General features: G+C 41.9%; 1 protein-coding gene across 1 annotated transcript in view; it reads left to right on the top strand.

Annotated features, from left to right (window-relative positions):
• SNTG2 (syntrophin gamma 2) overlaps positions 1 to 16,756 on the top strand; it is a gene marked incomplete at its 3' end in the record, with an annotated part of 518,636 nt that extends 501,880 nt beyond the window's left edge. Inside the window, exon 17 of the mRNA XM_084623596.1 lies at positions 16,625 to 16,756. Within this exon, the coding sequence (XP_084479722.1) occupies positions 16,625 to 16,756 (132 nt within the window). The remainder of the gene's footprint in view (positions 1 to 16,624) is intronic.
• Between the last annotated feature and the right edge of the window lie 468 nt (positions 16,757 to 17,224).

The following is a 17,224-nucleotide window of genomic DNA, read 5'->3' as shown; positions in this document are numbered from 1 at the left end:
AATGGGAATAAAAATACTTCCTTATTTCACAAGTATTTTCATTTATGTTTGTTAAAAATATTGAGCTCTTCAGATTGAAGGTGCTACATAAGTACAAAGTATGTGTGAGCATACACACAAATGTACACCGGACCCTTGCTAGAATGCGGGATTTGGGATCCATGCATGGTACTGCGTTAACACGGGGACTGCATTAAAATGAATTGCAATTAAAGTAATTAAATTTGGGATCCATGGGCGTGACCCCATTATATGTGAATTTGTGCTATATAGACATGTGTTCTAGCAAGGGTCTGGTGTATATGTACAGTACAAATGTTGACAGAACAGAATGAAAGCTCATTGAATGGCATGAGAATAAGGTGAGTAAAGTAAAGGCATGCCTGAACCTTGTGGGTATGTACCCTGAATGGCTCTCTACACATCCAAGCAGTACCTCCTCCATCTATACTCCTATTTTTAGAAGTGCAGTGTCCCACTGTCTCACTGCTATCTGAGCCTTTCCCAAAGACCACAGGGAAAGGCTCTGGCAATGGGAATGCAGTGAGGAAAGGTTCCAGCAGCTCCCTTTCACTAGTGGATGTAGCTACACACCACAGTGTGGATGCAACTTGCTTTTCACAGCTGCGTGTAGCTATGTATACCCTACACACAGGCACCGGGGTGTGCAGTGTAGACATAGCCTTAGGCTTCAGAATTATGGCTTGGACACAAAAGGATACAGCACTGATTCCCCCCTCTACCCTGATGTAGTATTAGTGCAGTATATGAGTTTAAGATAACGAAGGAAGAATTTCAAAGAGGCAGATGGTGCCGAATAGGGAGGTGCAGCCAATAACGAGAAACACAAATGTAATCAAATAATGGAAGTTTCATTTCTCGTGAATAGATGAGCTAGTAGATGTCAAACGAAGCTCAGTATGGATGAGTTATAACATTCACTTGGCAGCAAATGCTATAGTTAATGTTGCAAAAGAGTTTCCTGGATTACCCCTAATTTCATATGCTTGTAGCCTTCTGAAAAACTCTCCTTTGGGAATTAAATTTCCATCCATGGTGTTTGGACAAAGGTTTTCTCTCTCTCTCTCTCTCTGTACAGTTTGAGAAAAATTCCTTGTGTTGTGTTCTTGGATTCTAGATGACTGAAAAAATACACTTCTCCAATAAAACAAAGTTGCCACTTTTCTTCATACAGATAACCAAACAACTCCTAGACAGTCAAATTGCATGTAATTAGTCTCTGATCAAGTTTGGAGGGAAAAAGTCTGAATATTAATGAAGTTTGAAGAATGGAAAATTGCATTTCCTTCTTATGCAGCAGAGAATTCTTTTAAGTTGGAGTTTGACTTGTGGAGAGAATTGCATAGACATGCACTCTTTGATATGAGAGGCCTTAACAATATACGCTGTTTTTTGTGCTGGTTTGTGGATATTGGGACAGATCCTGCATGCCTTTCCTATTTATATTTAAATGGGGAAATGCCTGATATCAGGTGGCCAGGTGCAGGAAGCGGTGAGGGCCAAGGGATGTGCTGGCCGCCGCTTCCCACAGCCCTCATTGGCCTGGGATGGCGAACTGCGGCGAATGGGATCCGCAATCAACTGAATTTGTGGATGCGGCAGGTAAACAAACAGGCCCGGCCCGCCTCGGGGCTTACCCTGGTGGGCCGTGTGCCAAACATTGCCAATCCCTGGATAAGAATAAGACCACAGTATAAAATGAGAAAGTTTGTAAGGAATTTGCTCTTTTCTAAGGTCCGTATACTGCATTTGGTCTCTGTGTAGAATGCTCATTAATGTCACTGAGGGCTGAATATGTGGATTAGAACAGTGTGTCTCTCCAGGGCTTTTAACAGCACACTCAGGGACTGATCCAAAATCTATTAAAGTCAATCAGAGTCTTTCCATTGACTTCAGTGAAGTTTGGATCAAATCCTAAAATCCTTGAAGACAGTTTTTGTCTGTTATGTGATGTAGCTTGCAGACATTATAATTCAAGTTTAAAGCTTTTGTTTGGCTGGAGATGGGAACTGTTATATTAAAGGCTATATTATAATACAGAAAAAACATGACCATGCACTTCATTTTAGTTGGATGTGTGTGGGGGGGAACAAATAAACAATAAAAGATATAAACAACAATATTTCTTCTCTCTTGGTGTTTATATCCAGTTGAGATACTGATTAATAATTTACATCTACTGTACATAAAATGTGTATTTAGAAAACTTATTTCCATATATGCTCCATATCTGTCAGGCAAGACAGAAAAAATACTTTGTGCTTCTGATATAAAAAAAAAATCAAAATAAGGATTATGTGGGTTTATTTTCTTCAAAGGATTTTAACCAACACTTTACACTTCATTTTTCTTTCACAAGAAGATCTAATTTTGCATGTGAAACTTGAATGAATATTTTAGCAGCTAGCTGTCATTTATCACCAATTACAACAAAGTGAACACTTTAGTTAAGTTCCCAAAGAGTTTTCGTTCTTTCAGGGTAATTTCTGAACTAATATTTCTTCATCTATTGACTAGCCACATGTGAAAGCAGGATCCTGAAAGATTCTTGCCTCTTCCTTTTTAAAAATAACATGAATATTTTTAACCAACTATAAATAATTTTTAAAAAACAGCATAGTCAGCCCATCAGCAGTTCCACTGCAATATTAGCTGTACGTATGTGTGTGCTGTACGTATGTGTGTTCATAACTTTACTACTTTTACTATAGGGCAGAAGTGATGTTTGTCTTGGAAATGTTACCTTTTCGTTGCTAATAGCATAGATGAGGAGGCAATTTGAGCTGTTCTTGATATTAGCGGCTACAGAGGAGCTAAATCTTGCTGGGGCTTTCACCTCGCCCACTGTAGGTTGCCAGGCTGCACTGGGGTGAACATAGGCTACACTTGTTCCATATGTATAGCAAGGGATGCCTCTCAGCATGCTCCCCATAGTGCCTCTCAGCATGCTCCCGATTCATGTCCTATAGAGGTATAGTGGCTCCAGACACCATTGCTAAAGGTATGCACCTCTTCCGTCTCCCTATCATAATTCAAACTTTTAAGAAGTACAAATGAGTCCTGAACAACTGATTCTCCAGAGGCCTGATTTTCAAGTGCTCAGCACCCACAGCTGGGTTTAGATCCTTTAAAAGTCTGGTTCTATGTGACTATGTGAAGCATATCCAGACCTCTTTGTTTTAGAAATCAGGCTGGAATCTTACCGAAACAGATTTCTTTGTGAGATATCCTGTACTGCTGTGTGTCAATGAAGTTGGAATTATCATAAAGACTATCTGTTCCCAAGGTAATTGTATATTCCTGTATTCCTTCCTTGCTGAAACCAAACTGTGCAGACGTACTTCTGCTAGTTGGGAAACAAGTCAAATGTAGAGTTTAAGTAATGTTAAGGATTTGGGGGGGAGGTGTTTGTTTTTACTAAAACATACAGATATCAACATGTAGCTGAATTATCCTCATGATTGACTCATCCTGCAAGGCCTAAAGATTGAAGGAAGTTCTAGAATAATAATATACTGCACTTAATGATATGAGTAAAACAAGGTTTCAGCTTTAACTCTGAATTTCCTGGCATTCATGAGTTTGTTAAACATATTTATTTGTGCTTTAATGGCATTTATGCTTACATCACAGAAGAGGAACCCAGACAGGTTGAAGCAAAAATCCATTCCTTTACAACTTACAATACTGTTAGTTTTTATGAATTACCCATTTGATATAGGCTCTTAATTTAAAGACAGGGACACTGAGTATCATTGAATCTCCCAGACTATAGATCTCAGGATCACACTCTGTATAAGGTTATTAAGATTTTAATGAATTATAACTTCTGTGATAAGATAAGCAGCTATTTCTCAATATAAATTGTATATTCAACCCATACAAATTTATTTAGAATATTATTTATAGATAGGTCCTGGGCTAGTAAAGCACTTTAATATTTGCTTGTTAAACCTAAGTAACTTGCTGCTGATCATCTGTGAAAACACCTTCAGAACTTGGCTGTCCTTTTGTTACTTCTATTGTATGTTACTCGTTGCCACCTCATCTTGGAAAGATCAGACCCCAAGTTCGAAGTCAAATCCTAGTGAGAAAAACAGAAAGCAGCAGAAACTTTGGCAAGTCAAGGGCAAACATATGATAAGGCAGGACAAGAAAGAATCTGAAGAACAACTAGCTAAGGACACAATTTTTTTTAAAGTACATCAGAAGCAGGAAACCTTCCAAATAGTCTGTGAGGCCACTGGATGATCGAGATACTAAAGGAGCTCTTAAAAATGAGAAGGCCATTGTGGAGAAGCTAAATTAATTTGTTCTATCGGTCTTCACTACAGAGGATATGGGGGAGATCGCCACACTCGAGCCATTCTTTTCAGGTGACAAATCTGAGGAACTGTCCCAGATTGAGGTGTCAGTAGAGAAGGTTTGGGAACAAATTGATAAATTAAAGAGTAATAATTCACCAAGCCCAGATAGAAGATAGAAACAAAGGGTAGGAATAAATGGTCAGTTTTCACTGTGGAGAGAGGTATATAGCGGGGTCCTCCATGGATCTGTACTGGGACCTGTGCTGTTCAATATATTCATAAATGATCTGGAAAAGGGGTGAGCAGTGAGGTGGAAAAAATTGCAGATGATACAAAATTGTTCAAGATTGTTAAATCCAAAGCTGACAGTGAAGAGTTTCAAAAGGATCTCACTAAACGGGGTGACTGGGTGACAAAATGCAGATGAAATGCAGTGTTGATAAATGCAAAGTAGTGCACATTGGAAAACATAATCCTAACTATACATACAAAATAATGGGATCTAAATTAGTTTTCAATAAAGAGATCTTAGAATCATCATGGATAGTTCTCTGAAAACATCTGCCCTATGTGCAGCGACAGTCAAAAAAAGCTAACAGAATGTAGTAACCATTAGGAAAAGGATAGATAATAAAACAGAAAATATCATAATGCCACTGTATAAATCCATGATAGGCCCTCACTTTGAATACTGTATGCAGCTTTGGTCACTTCAGCTCAAAAAATACATATTAGAATTGGAAAAGGAGCAGAGAAGGGCAACGATAAGGGGTATGGAACAGAGATGAAAAAGACTGGGACTGATCAACTTAGAAAAGAGGTGATTAAGGAGGGAAATGATAGAGGTCAGTAAAATTGTGGCAGCTATGGAGAAAGTGAACAGTGAAGTGTTATTTATCCTTTTGCATCACACAAAAACCAGGGGTCACTTGATTAAAGTAATTGGCATCAGGTTTAAAATGAATAAAAGGAAGTATGTCTTCACAAAATGCCCAGTGAACCTGTAGAACTTGTACACATGGGATGTAGTGAAGGCCAAAAGTATAACTGGGTTAAAAAAAGAATTTGATAAATTCATGGAGGATAGGTCCATCAATGGCTATTAGCCAAGATGGTCGGGGTAGCAATCCCATGATCCGGGTGTCCCTAAACCTCCAACTGCCAGAAGTTGGGACAGGATGACAGGGGATGGATCATCCAAAATCGTAATGTTCTGTTCATTCCTTCTGAAGCACTAGGATTTGGCCACTGTCATACACAGGATACCAAGCTAAATGGACCATTAGTCTGACCCCGTATGGCTGTTCTAATGTAAAATGGCCTTTTCCTTTCAATAATGATAAATCTGTGGGGGGGCGGGAAATAACTGAGACAAGAAAGCATTCATGCCCTGATCTTATAGAAAGCCTGTTTGTGACCAACTAATTAAGAAATTATTCTAGAACATTTTGGTCATGAAAATACCAATGCTGAAATGCTGAAAGATCACTGAGTCATTAAGTTATCTGTAGAGTATCTCTTTTCCTGCATGTTACCTTCTTTGTCCCCTTTTATGCATGGTCAGCTCTCCCCATCATTGTCACAAGCCCACTGTGAGTTCTACCAGTTTCCTGAAAAGGAGAGTAGCAAGTTGACTTTTATTCTTCAAACTAGGCAAAAATCTGAGCTGCAATACATGAGGCAGAACAGAGCCCAGGACAGCCTTTTCCTCTGTGCACGGTAGAATAAGTAAAAGACAAAGATGAGATTCTATGCTTTCATTGGTTTTATTCAGACACATTATTTGAGGATTGTTGTCAGGGTTACAGATCAAACTGCACTTTAGACCCCTGTCAGTTGCACTCAAGTGCAGCTCTCAGGTGGCTGGCCTCACTTCCTGCACCTCACTGTGGGTGGAGCCACCCGGTCCTGCCACTCCTAGACTGAATCTCTGGGGTGTTTCCCAACCATGTTAACACAAAAGGCCCAACTTGTTTGGCACCAATAAGTCTTTTCCTCTGGGAGCCTGTGACAGTAGGTGATTAAAGTTACTCTAAGACAGCTTCTTCATACAAAAGAACCATTGATTTGTCAAAAGGAGAATCTAGGAAAAATGTGTTAAAACAATAAGGAGTCCTATACACATATTTATTTTCCTAAGTTTAGCCCCTCTGTGCATAGCTCAGCTAGGTCCAGTTTATTCCTATCTGGTTTGGGAGAGCCAGCTTGCTTACTGCAGTTCCTGTGTGTCTCTGTCTGCCGGAGTCTCATCACTAGCCACTGTTGCTGCCAGCCCACTCCTTCCCTCCCACTTTCTTCCCTAAGCTAGCATCTTTAAGGTTTTAGCATACCCTTTGATCGCACATTTGGGTCTGGGAAGAATACCAGTCTAGCTGGAGTCAGGTAGGGAGCATTCCCCTGTTGGGATTCCCTTCGAGACCTCTTTCCTCTTGGCTTCCCAAGAACTCAGGTCTGTCTTTTTAGCCTACTGACCTTACTTAGGATTTACTTATCTTACTATGGGTATGTTTAGACTACAAATTAGGTTGATTTTATAGAAGTCGATTTTTAGAAACCGATTTTATACAGTCGATTCAGTATGTCCACACTAAGCGCATTAAGTCGGCGGAGTGCATCCTCACTTCCATGGCTAGCATCGACTTAAAGAGCGGTGCACTGTGGGTAGCTATCCCACAGTTCTCACAGTCTCTACCGCCCATTGAAATTCTGGGTTAAGTTCCCAATGCCTGATAGGGCAAAAACATTGTTGCGGGTGGTTTTGGGTACATGTCGTCAGGTCCCACTCCCTACCTCCTTCCCTCCATGAAAGCAATGGCAGAAAATCGTTTTGCGCCTTTTGTCCTGGGTTACCCGTGCAGACGCCATACCACGGCAAGCATGGAGCCTGCTCAGCTCACCATCACTGTATGTCTCCTGGGTGCTGCTGGCAGATGTGGTACTGCATTGCTACACAGCAGCAGCTCCTTGCCTTTGCGGCAGACAGTGCAGTAGGACGAATAGCCATTGTACGTCTCCTGGGTGCTCCTGGCAGACCTCAGTGAGGTTGATCAGGGGCACATGGACAGACATGGCTAGTCTCCTCTTAGAGCACTGAATGTGATCCAGAGACTCCAAGTCATTCTCTTCTTTAAGTTTCATTTCATGGGGATTCAGTCCTGCCTGGAATATCATGCAAGCTGGAGGCTTCTGCCTCAGGCTGCTCTCCCAGCCAGCAGCACCATGCGGTCACACCTACCCCAGCCTACCCCTTGCTCCCACGGCTCATGAAGCCTGGACAGTAGTAAGGAGCAGTTCAACTATAGGCTGAGCAAGTGCAGAATGGTGGTAGAATGTGCCTTTGGACGTTTAAAAGCTCGCTGGCGCTGTTTGCTGACTAGGTCAGACCTCAGCCCAACCAACATTCCCATTGTTATTGCTGCTTGCTGTGTGCTCCATAATATCTGTGAGAGTAAGGGGGAGACGTTTATGGAGGGGTGAGAGGTTGAGGCAAATTGCCTGTCATCCAATTTTGAGCAGCCAGACACCAGGGCGATTAGAAGAGCACAGCAAGGCATACTGCACATCAGAGAGGCTTTGAAAACCAGTTTCATGACTGGCCAGGCTTTGCTGTGACAGTTGCGTGTGTTTCTCCTTGATGAAAATCCACCCCCTTTGTTGATTTTAATTCCCTGTAAGCCAACCACCCTCCCCGCTTTAAAATAAAGTAACTATTGTTTTGAAACCATGCATTCTTTCTTTATTAATTAAAAAAAATGAAATAACAGACAAGGTAGCCCAGATGGGGTGGGGGAGGAGGAAGGACAAGGCCACATTGTTCTTTGTAGTCACACTAAAAATCAAACTGTTTGAATGACTGCCTTCTGTTGCTTGGGCTATCCTCTGGAGTGGAGTGGCTGGGTGCCTGGAGTCTCCCTCCACCCCCACGTTCTTAGGCGTCTGGGTGAGGAGGCTATGGAACATGGGGAGGAGGGGAGGCGGTTATACAGTGGATGCAGCAGGAGTCTGTGCTCTTGTTGGCTTTCCTGAAGCTCCAACAGATGCTTCATCATGTCCATTTGCTCCCCCATTAGCCTCAGCATCACGTCCTGCCTCCACTCTTCATGCTCACTTAATTCTTTCCTGGCCTCTGCCACTGAATGCCTCCATGCATTAAGCTGTGCCCTATCAGTGCGGGAGGACTGTATGAGCTGGGAAAACATATCATCGCGAGTGTGTTTTTTTCGCCTTCTAATCTGCAATAACCTCAGGGATGGGGATGATAGGGGGAGCTTAGAAACATTCTATGCTCTACGATTCTGCGGGGGACTGCATGGTCATCTGTGCTGCTGAGTTCGCCATGCTGACCAAACACGAAATGAAATTCAAAAGTTCCTGGGGCTTTTCCTGTGTACCTGGCTAGTGCATCAGAGTTCAAAGTGCTGTCCAGAGTGGTCACAATGGAGCACTCTGGGATAGCTCCTGGAGGCCAATACCGTTGATTTGCATCTGCAGTACCCCAAATTCGACCCAGCAAGGTCGATTTTAGCGCTACTCCCCTTGTTGGGGAGTACAGAAGTAGATTTTAAGAGCCCTTTAGATTGACGGAACAGGGTTGGTTGTGTGGACACAGTCATTTTTAAATCGACCTAACATAGAAAAATTCGACCTAACCCCGTAGGGTAGACCAGGCCTTAGCACAAACACTCTGTTTTCAGCCTAATGATACATTTACCTCCCCAATCCTATCTTCAAAAGAATAAGTTCTCCCCCACCCCCATGTGTTTAATTACTCATGTCAAGACAGGCCTACCTATATCTCCCAGTTAATAGTTTTCCCCTTTGTTTCCTCAGAGACTCTTGCTGCCTTTGCTATTGTTTCATTTCCCGTTAGCTTCCCCCAACAGCCTCTTTTGATTTAATTCTGTGCATTCGGGCAGGAGACTATCACACAGGTAAACTGAGATGCATATGATATTTATAAAAAATAATTAACTTAACTCTCTCATTCTCCATAATTATCCTTTGATTTTTATAGTTATCATGGTTCAAGGTAAGCTATACCAATGATCCCTCTCTCTGTCTTTCCTTGGACACCCCCCACTTTTAGACTGGATCTCCATAGTACAGTATCTCTGTTCACCAACACTGTCTCCTCATCAGAGCCAGCTGGGTTTTGGCCTCTGACAGCCCCGCAACCTGAAGCAAATACTCACCAACAACCATATACCACACAACAGAACCACTAACCCAGGAACTTATCCTTGCAACAAAGCCCGTTGCCAATTGTACCCACATATCTATTCAGGGGACACCATCATAGGGCCTAATAACATCAGCCACACTATCAGAAGCTCGTATACCTGCACATCCACCAATGTGATATATGCCATCATGTGCCAGCAATGCCCCTCTGCCATGTACATTGGTCAAACTGGACAGTCTCTATGTAAAAGAATAAATGGACACAAATCAGATGTCAAGAATTATAACATTCATAAACCAGTCGGAGAACACTTCAATCTCTCTGGTCACGCAATCACAGACATGAAGGTCGCTATCTTAAAACAAAAAAACTTCAAATCCAGACTCCAGCGAGAAACTGCTGAATTGGAATTAATTTGCAAATTGGATACTATTAATTTAGGCTTAAATAGAGACTGGGAGTGGCTAAGTCATTATGCAAGGTAGCCTATTTCCTCTTGTTTTTTCCTACCCCCCCCCCCGATGTTCTGGTTTAACTTGGATTTAAACTTGGAGAGTGGTCAGTTTGGATGAGCTATTACCAGCAGGAGAGTGAGTTTGTGTGTGTATGGGGGTGGGGGGGATGTGAGAAAACCTGGATTTGTGCTGGAAATGGCCCACCTTAATTATGCACATTGTAGGGAGAATGGTCACTTTGGATGAGCTATTACCAGCAGGAGAGTGAGTTTGTGTGTGTGGTTTTTGGGAGGGGGGTGAGGGGGTGAGAGAACCTGGATTTGTGCAGGAAATGGCCCAACTTTATTATCATGCACATTGTGTAAAGAGTTGTCACTTTGGATGGGCTATCACCAGCAGGAGAGTGAATTTGTGTGGGGGGGTGGAGGGTGAGGAAACCTGGATTTGTGCTGGAAATGGCCCACCTGATGATCACTTTAGATAAGCTATTACCAGCAGGACAGTGGGGTGGGAGGAGGTATTTTTTCATATTCTCTGTGTATATATAAAGTCTGCTGCAGTTTCCACGGCATGCATCCGATGAAGTGAGCTGTAGCTCACGAAAGCTCATGCTCAAATAAATTGGTTAGTCTCTAAGGTGCCACAAGTACTCCTTTTCTTTTTGCGAATACAGACTAACACGGCTGTTACTCTGAAATCTGATTCCCTCTGAGTGATGCAGCCACAATGAAAATGCAGTGACAGTGAACAGGTTGTTCAAAGAAAAGTATTACTTAGTTGGCTGCAGAAACACAACAGAGAGGAAAAGGCTTAAACCAACGGTGAAAACCAATTCAAGGTTGTTGTTGGTGTTTATGGAGCAGCTGCAGATGATGGAACACCATTTCTGGGTCCAAGAAACAAGCACTGACTGGTGGGATTGCCTCATAATGCAGTTTTGGGACAACAAGCAGTGGCTGCAGAACTTTTGGGTGTGAAAGACCACATTTCTGGATCTGTGTGCCAAGTTCACCACAGTCCTCCAGCTCAGGGACACCAGAATGAGAGCTGCACTGACTGTGGAGAAGCACACTACGGAAGCTTGCAATGCCAGAATGTTACCATTTGGTGGGAAATCATTTAGGAGTTGGAAAATCCACAGTAAGCATGCGAGTGTGCAGGGCCATTAATTGACTCCTAATACACAGGACTGTGACTCTCGTAATGTGCAGAACATAGCGGAGCATGTGCAGAGTGGGGTTCCTGAACTGCGATGGGGCAATGGTTGGTACACATAGCCCTATTTTGGCACCAGACCACCTTGCCACAGAGTACATCATGGTAATGCAAGTGTTGGTGGATCACCGAGGATGCGTCACCAACATCAGTGTGGGCTGGTCAGGGAAGTAGCATGATGCTTGCATCTTAAAGAACATGGGACGGTTCAGAAAGCAATAAGCAGGAACATTTTTTCCCGACAAGTGGACTACCATTGGCTATGTTGGCATGCCACTAGTGATCCTGCATCAGCCCGGCTATATCTTGCTCCCCTGGCTCATGAAGCCGTACACCAGCCACCTTCACAGCACTAGGGAAACATCCACCTACTGGCTCAGCAGGTGAAGAATATGATAGAATATGGTTTTGGTAGATTAAAGGGATGCTGGCACTGTTTACTCACAAGATTGGATCTCTGGGAGAAAAATATCCCAATGGTTACAGCTGCCTGTGGTGTTCAGCATAATGTCTGTGAGGCCAAGAGAAAAAAGTTGCCACTGAGGTGAAGGGGGCGGGTGGAACAGCTGTCTGCTGAGTTCAAACAGCCAGACACTAGGGCTATTAGAAGAACTCGACACGGAGCTATGTGGCTGAGGAAGGCCTTGAAATAATCCTTTAACGGTCAGACAGTGGTGTGGTGGACTGTGCTCTACCTGGCCCTGAAGTTTTGGGGGCTGTTAGGAATCGTGTGGTGCTTGGTGTACATTTATGAATATAACGCTGTCTGTTAATACATCTGTTAATTTTGCGGTTCTTGTATATTTATAATTATTATGCCGTCTATGTCACTGATCCTATGAGTTCTGTCACCGTGTACAATAACAAGTAGTGAGTGCTGTCAGTTGCACTAAGCATTCTGAAGCATATGTTGTGAAGCAATAAAGATGAATTATTTACCAGAAAGAGATTTTTATGGCTACCAAAGTCAGTGTAAGAAACAACATGCAATTCATTAAAAAACACATAGAACGAAAACTTCTGAAATAAATTAATGGAATAGAACTTAACAAGGAGAAAGAACTTTCCTGTCCATTTCAGTTCCTTTTGGCTACACATACAGCAAGCCTGGTTTTCTCAGGTCAGTTAATGTGAAGCTATGATCATCCTTACTGTCCCCCAGGGTGGAGTGCTAGGGTTATGGATGCAGCCCCTGAAGCCACATGGAATGTTTTGGGTGTAGGGAAGTGCTAAAATGGAGTTCTTCATTGACTGCAAAAGAAGATGAGCCCTTCATTGTTGAAGTGTAGGTCAACTAGAGTCTGCAGTATCTGTGTTTGCTGCTGAAGAAGCCAAATTATGTCCTGATGCATCTCTCTCTCCTTTTCCTGCTGGGACTCTTGGGCCTTCTATCTGGTCTTTCCTTCTCCATACTGTCTGAAATATTCACCTTCCTGGCCCTCTGTTCACAGTCCAATGAAGCACTGGCTTTCAGAATCTCACTGAACATATCCTCACATCTGCTTATCTTTCTCCTCTTTATCATGGTCGGGTGTTCCGCAGATGTGGAGGGGATGGCCCGTCAAGGCTGTAACAGCAACAGTTACAGATAAAATACCCAGAGGTATCATTGTCTGTATATTCACCACTGAAAGTGAAAGTTAAGTTTCAGAACTCCCTTCCCTTGCTCCCCGAAAGATTTAAACAAAACATGCTTGTGGACATTTCAGTCCTGTAGAGTGCCTGTGTACAGCACTACTCTCCAGTCCCAGCCATGGTGAGTATTGTCCAGCAGGGTTGAGGGGAACGAGGAGAGAATTGTTTGGTTGCATGAAACAATAAAATTTTGTCCCCTAAGCCCATGGGTTCGAGTGCAGAGCAGTGTCACTGAGCACTGGCACTATTTTTCACAGGCACTCGTGATTTTAGCTGGTATCTCACTTCTGAGGGTAAAAAAGGAATAGAGAGGACAGCTGCTACTGACATCTCAAAGCTGCCTGGGTCCACCTGCAGCTAGCCTGTTTACTGAAATGGTGCTTGCTGAATCACGGATTGATGTGGGAAAGTGTCCTACCATGAAAGAAGGAAGAAGGCTGCCATCCCTAGAAATCTTCAGGAGAGGACTGCAGAGTACCTCCATGAAAGTTTCATTGAGATCTCTCAAGAGGATTCAAGTGCCATCCTTGTGTTACATAAACAAACAGCTCCTCTTGGCCTCCTTGGCTAACTCTACATGGGAATGAAAAGCAGATGATAGCTCTACCTCTGTTTATTGTACAACTACCTCTTCCGGTACAAATAAAGTAACAAAAAGTCAATAGCTGTATCCTGTTAAGTTGGGTTGGACGCCATCTGTACATTTAAACATTGTAATGGGAAATGCATTCACATGCTTACCCGTGTTCCTTCCCCTGCATCAGGCTTGCCCATGCTCAGCTGCCGGGACTGACTAGACTGTGGTGGAGTCTTGAACACATGCTGGCTCATAGGATGACTGGATCCTCCAGTCATGTCCAGCATCCTTCACCTCCTCTTCCTGCTCCTCTTCCACCTCACTGTTCACTGCAGGGCTCTGTGTCTTTGGCTCCTTGGAGGAACCATGGTGCTCTTCAGGGCGCTGGTGGGGCCTCTGCCAAGCATCTCATGCAGATCATAATAAAAGTCTGCGGTTTGGCTTCATATTGACTGTTGGTTTCCCTGGCCTTGTGGTATACCTGTGGTAGTTTTTTTACTTTCTCACAGCACTGCTGCTGATTCCTGTTGTACCTCTTCACCTGCATCCCCTGTGCAATCTGCTTGTTAATGCCTATGTTTCTATAGCTGGTCCATAGCTGTGCCTGTGCAGCCTTCTCTCCCCACAAGCCCAAGAGATCCAATACCTCTTGTCTACTTCAAGCAGGAGTGCATTTAGAGTGGGGAGTTGGCATGGCTGGTTGGGCAGTTGCACACAAGGGAGAGCTGCAAGGTGTGCTCGCAAAGCTGGGCAATGAGAAAGGAATTTCAAAAGTATGCAAGGTTTTTAAAAGGGATGGGGATGGTTTGCGGTCTCCCTGACCCCTGGGCAGTGGAGTTCACAACTGTGGCCAAAGCAGTCAGTGTCAGGCATTGTGGGACAGCTGCTGGAGGACTATTAGAATCTATAGGTTGCACAATATCCACACTTGCACTGCATCAAACACTGTACTTCAGTCATGGCTCAATGCCGTTTGGGGAGGTGGTGTTACTGTGTTGCCATAATGGGGCACTTATGTCCATGGGAAATAAATTTAAGTATAGACACGTGCAGAAACAAGTCGACATAAGGCTACTTACCTCAGCCTACCTTTGTAGTATAGACAAGGCCTAAGTTAACTCATGCTAACCACATAGCAGACATATTATAGTAATCATATAGACAGAAATAAATATATTTATAAAAGAAATACAACTATCTCCCCCATTCTATAAACAAATATGCTATACTGTGTAGTGCATTAGTGTTACAGAGTGTGAGAGGTTTACATGGGCAATTGTGTCTTTATCTTTGGCTGCCAAGGACAATCAAGCTAAGAAGCTCAAGCTAAAAAGTCGATAAAATGGAGCTGCTGAAAAGAAACAAAAAGTCTTAGAATCTGAGCAAAGTTGTTACAAGAGAATTGGAAATACAATAGTTACAGCAAATGGAAAAATCAGACATTATAAGGACAATGAAATATACAGAGAAAAAAACTGATCCCTCTGCATCTAGGAAAAAAACTATGCTGGGAAATATTCCCTTCAAATTCCAATAGTCTTTCATTCTAGTACTTTGTATCTAAAAATAGATGAGATGTAAACCAAGGTTCTGATAAACTGTGTCCACCTGAAGAAGTGGGTTTTCTAGCCACGAAAGCTTATGCACAAATAAACCGATTAGTCTTTAAGGTGCCACCAGACTCCTTGTTGTTTCTATTAAAAATCCTGTATCGGTGTTAATCACGGTAGGATCAACCCTGGTGTGTTAGTCAAATTCCAAGTATTTTCGGCTTATCTACAATGCTCTTTGCAGTTTCAGCTGGATATGCGGTTCTTTGTTCAGTTTTGAGTAGCTGTGTCATGCTGCTGTGCTTCCAGAGTTGGAGAAGCGGTCCTTATATATAAAGTACTGTATGAACAGCATTGGGATGCTTAAAGTCAAAAATTCTGTAAATGTATGATCATTGTCTTTCTCAATGACGTTAATATGAAAATTTATCTTCATTTTCAGAAAGCGCTACTTGGCAAGCTTGGGCCTGATCCTGCAGCCCTTACTCATGTGAGTAATCCTCACTCAAATGAGTATTTCCATTGACCTCAATAGGACTGCTTGGGTGAGTAAGGACTAATTGTGTGAATAAGGGTTGCAGAATCGAATGGCTGGGAATTTAACAATTTTTTTCTTAGTTTGTGAAAACTCTAGAGAAATGCTCTGTCATACAGAGAAACAGCTCCTGCCCAATAAATGTATGTTCTTCAGTGGTGAAGTGCTCTAAGAACTAGTTTTCTTCCAGAACACAGCCTTGAGTTTCAAATATACTATTTGAAGCAATTTGGTTTAGGAGAGATCATAAAATACTATTATGGCAAAAGCAAATGTCCAGTGCTTTGAATTATAGCAGAGTAAAGAATATACTTTGTAACTAAGCATGCTTAGTAAATGTCCTGTTGAAAAGGAATGTTTCCGCTCAAAATGAAAAACATCCCCACGGTTTATTTGCCAGGTTGACACTTTATAGATTACAGTATCCTGTAAATTGACCTATTTTTAAGCTATATTCCTCTACCAGAATATCATCCCTTTACTGGCTGGTAGCAATTGGAGAAAGAAGTGATATAAGGACAAAAAGTAAGGTATGAGTTCCTAAAAGTAGGAGGAAATTTATGAGAGAGGATGAGAAGCAACTCTGACTTACACACAGAGTTAGAGTTTATGTGCCCATCACTTTTTTAAGCAAGCAGTATTAATATACATCTTCCCAAATTTTGTACGCCTATCAAACCACTCTAAAATAGACTGTAATACTTAGGAATTACATAGAAAACATCAGGTGAAGTTCTTTCCAAACTTATACATTGTGAATGTTGTATTCACTGTGAAAATGTCCATCCGTTTATGGTCACCCTTCCCTAACAAATTTGGTCAGATACACACAAATCCACTGTTGCTTTATAAATGCAAACTAAATAGTCTATTTCAGTTGTCATGCTGTGTAAAATGCAAAATAAATAAATAAATTAACAGCATAAAGAATGAAAAGTAAATTGTCATAATTCAAGGGTTGTTAGTAAACCAGGTAAGATAATTGATCTTTTAAGATTATTATTTTTAACCTTACAGTTCCATTTAAAGTTCCAGATTTTCATGTAAATAACACTGTTATTTGCTAACCTGTCTTTTTCTCACTTTACTTAAAATGATTGGATCCCTAATTATTCACCTCTATTTTGTCTTTTACTTCCTCTTTCAGGAACTTGAATTTCCGGATCTGACAGCAGTTTTACACTGTATTCACTCCTTTATAGCAGCAAAGGTGGCATCACTGGATCCAGCATTTATAGACAGCCAGAGCATTGCAAGAAAATACATGTACAGTAACTGAAATCCAATTCTGTGTTGTGATTATTGCAAATAAAGTATTTTCTTAAAGAAATTAGTTATTTCATGCACAATATTGCAATTCTGTGTGATTTTATAAGGAGCCTATAGTTGTGCTATCAATAAAAATGCTACTTGGTTTCATATGTTGTTCATCATTGTTAAATCTCATGAGTTAACAAACATTAATTCAGCCTGAGTCAGTTTGTTTTCTATAACATTAATCTAAATCCCGGAATGAAAATGTTCATAGCATAATATTCCCAATGTTGTTTTGATTTTTTTCTGAGAAGTTGCATCATGGTGTAAAAATGGGGACCAAGATTTGCCAGCTGTGTGCCTGAAGTTAGGCTCCTAACATTTGGCCTGGTCATCAACTAAGCTAAGCACACAGAAACTTCCATAGACTTCATTATGGAAGAAAAGGGCAAGATTTTCAAAAGTATTTAAGGAAGTTAGGTGCCCAGCACCC

This window comes from Lepidochelys olivacea (assembly GCF_965140295.1).
Source record: "Lepidochelys olivacea isolate rLepOli2 genome assembly, chromosome: 3".
Classification (NCBI taxonomy): domain Eukaryota; kingdom Metazoa; phylum Chordata; order Testudines; family Cheloniidae; genus Lepidochelys; species Lepidochelys olivacea.
Note: the sequence above shows the minus strand (reverse complement) of the source record. Positions and strands in the feature narration are given on the sequence as shown.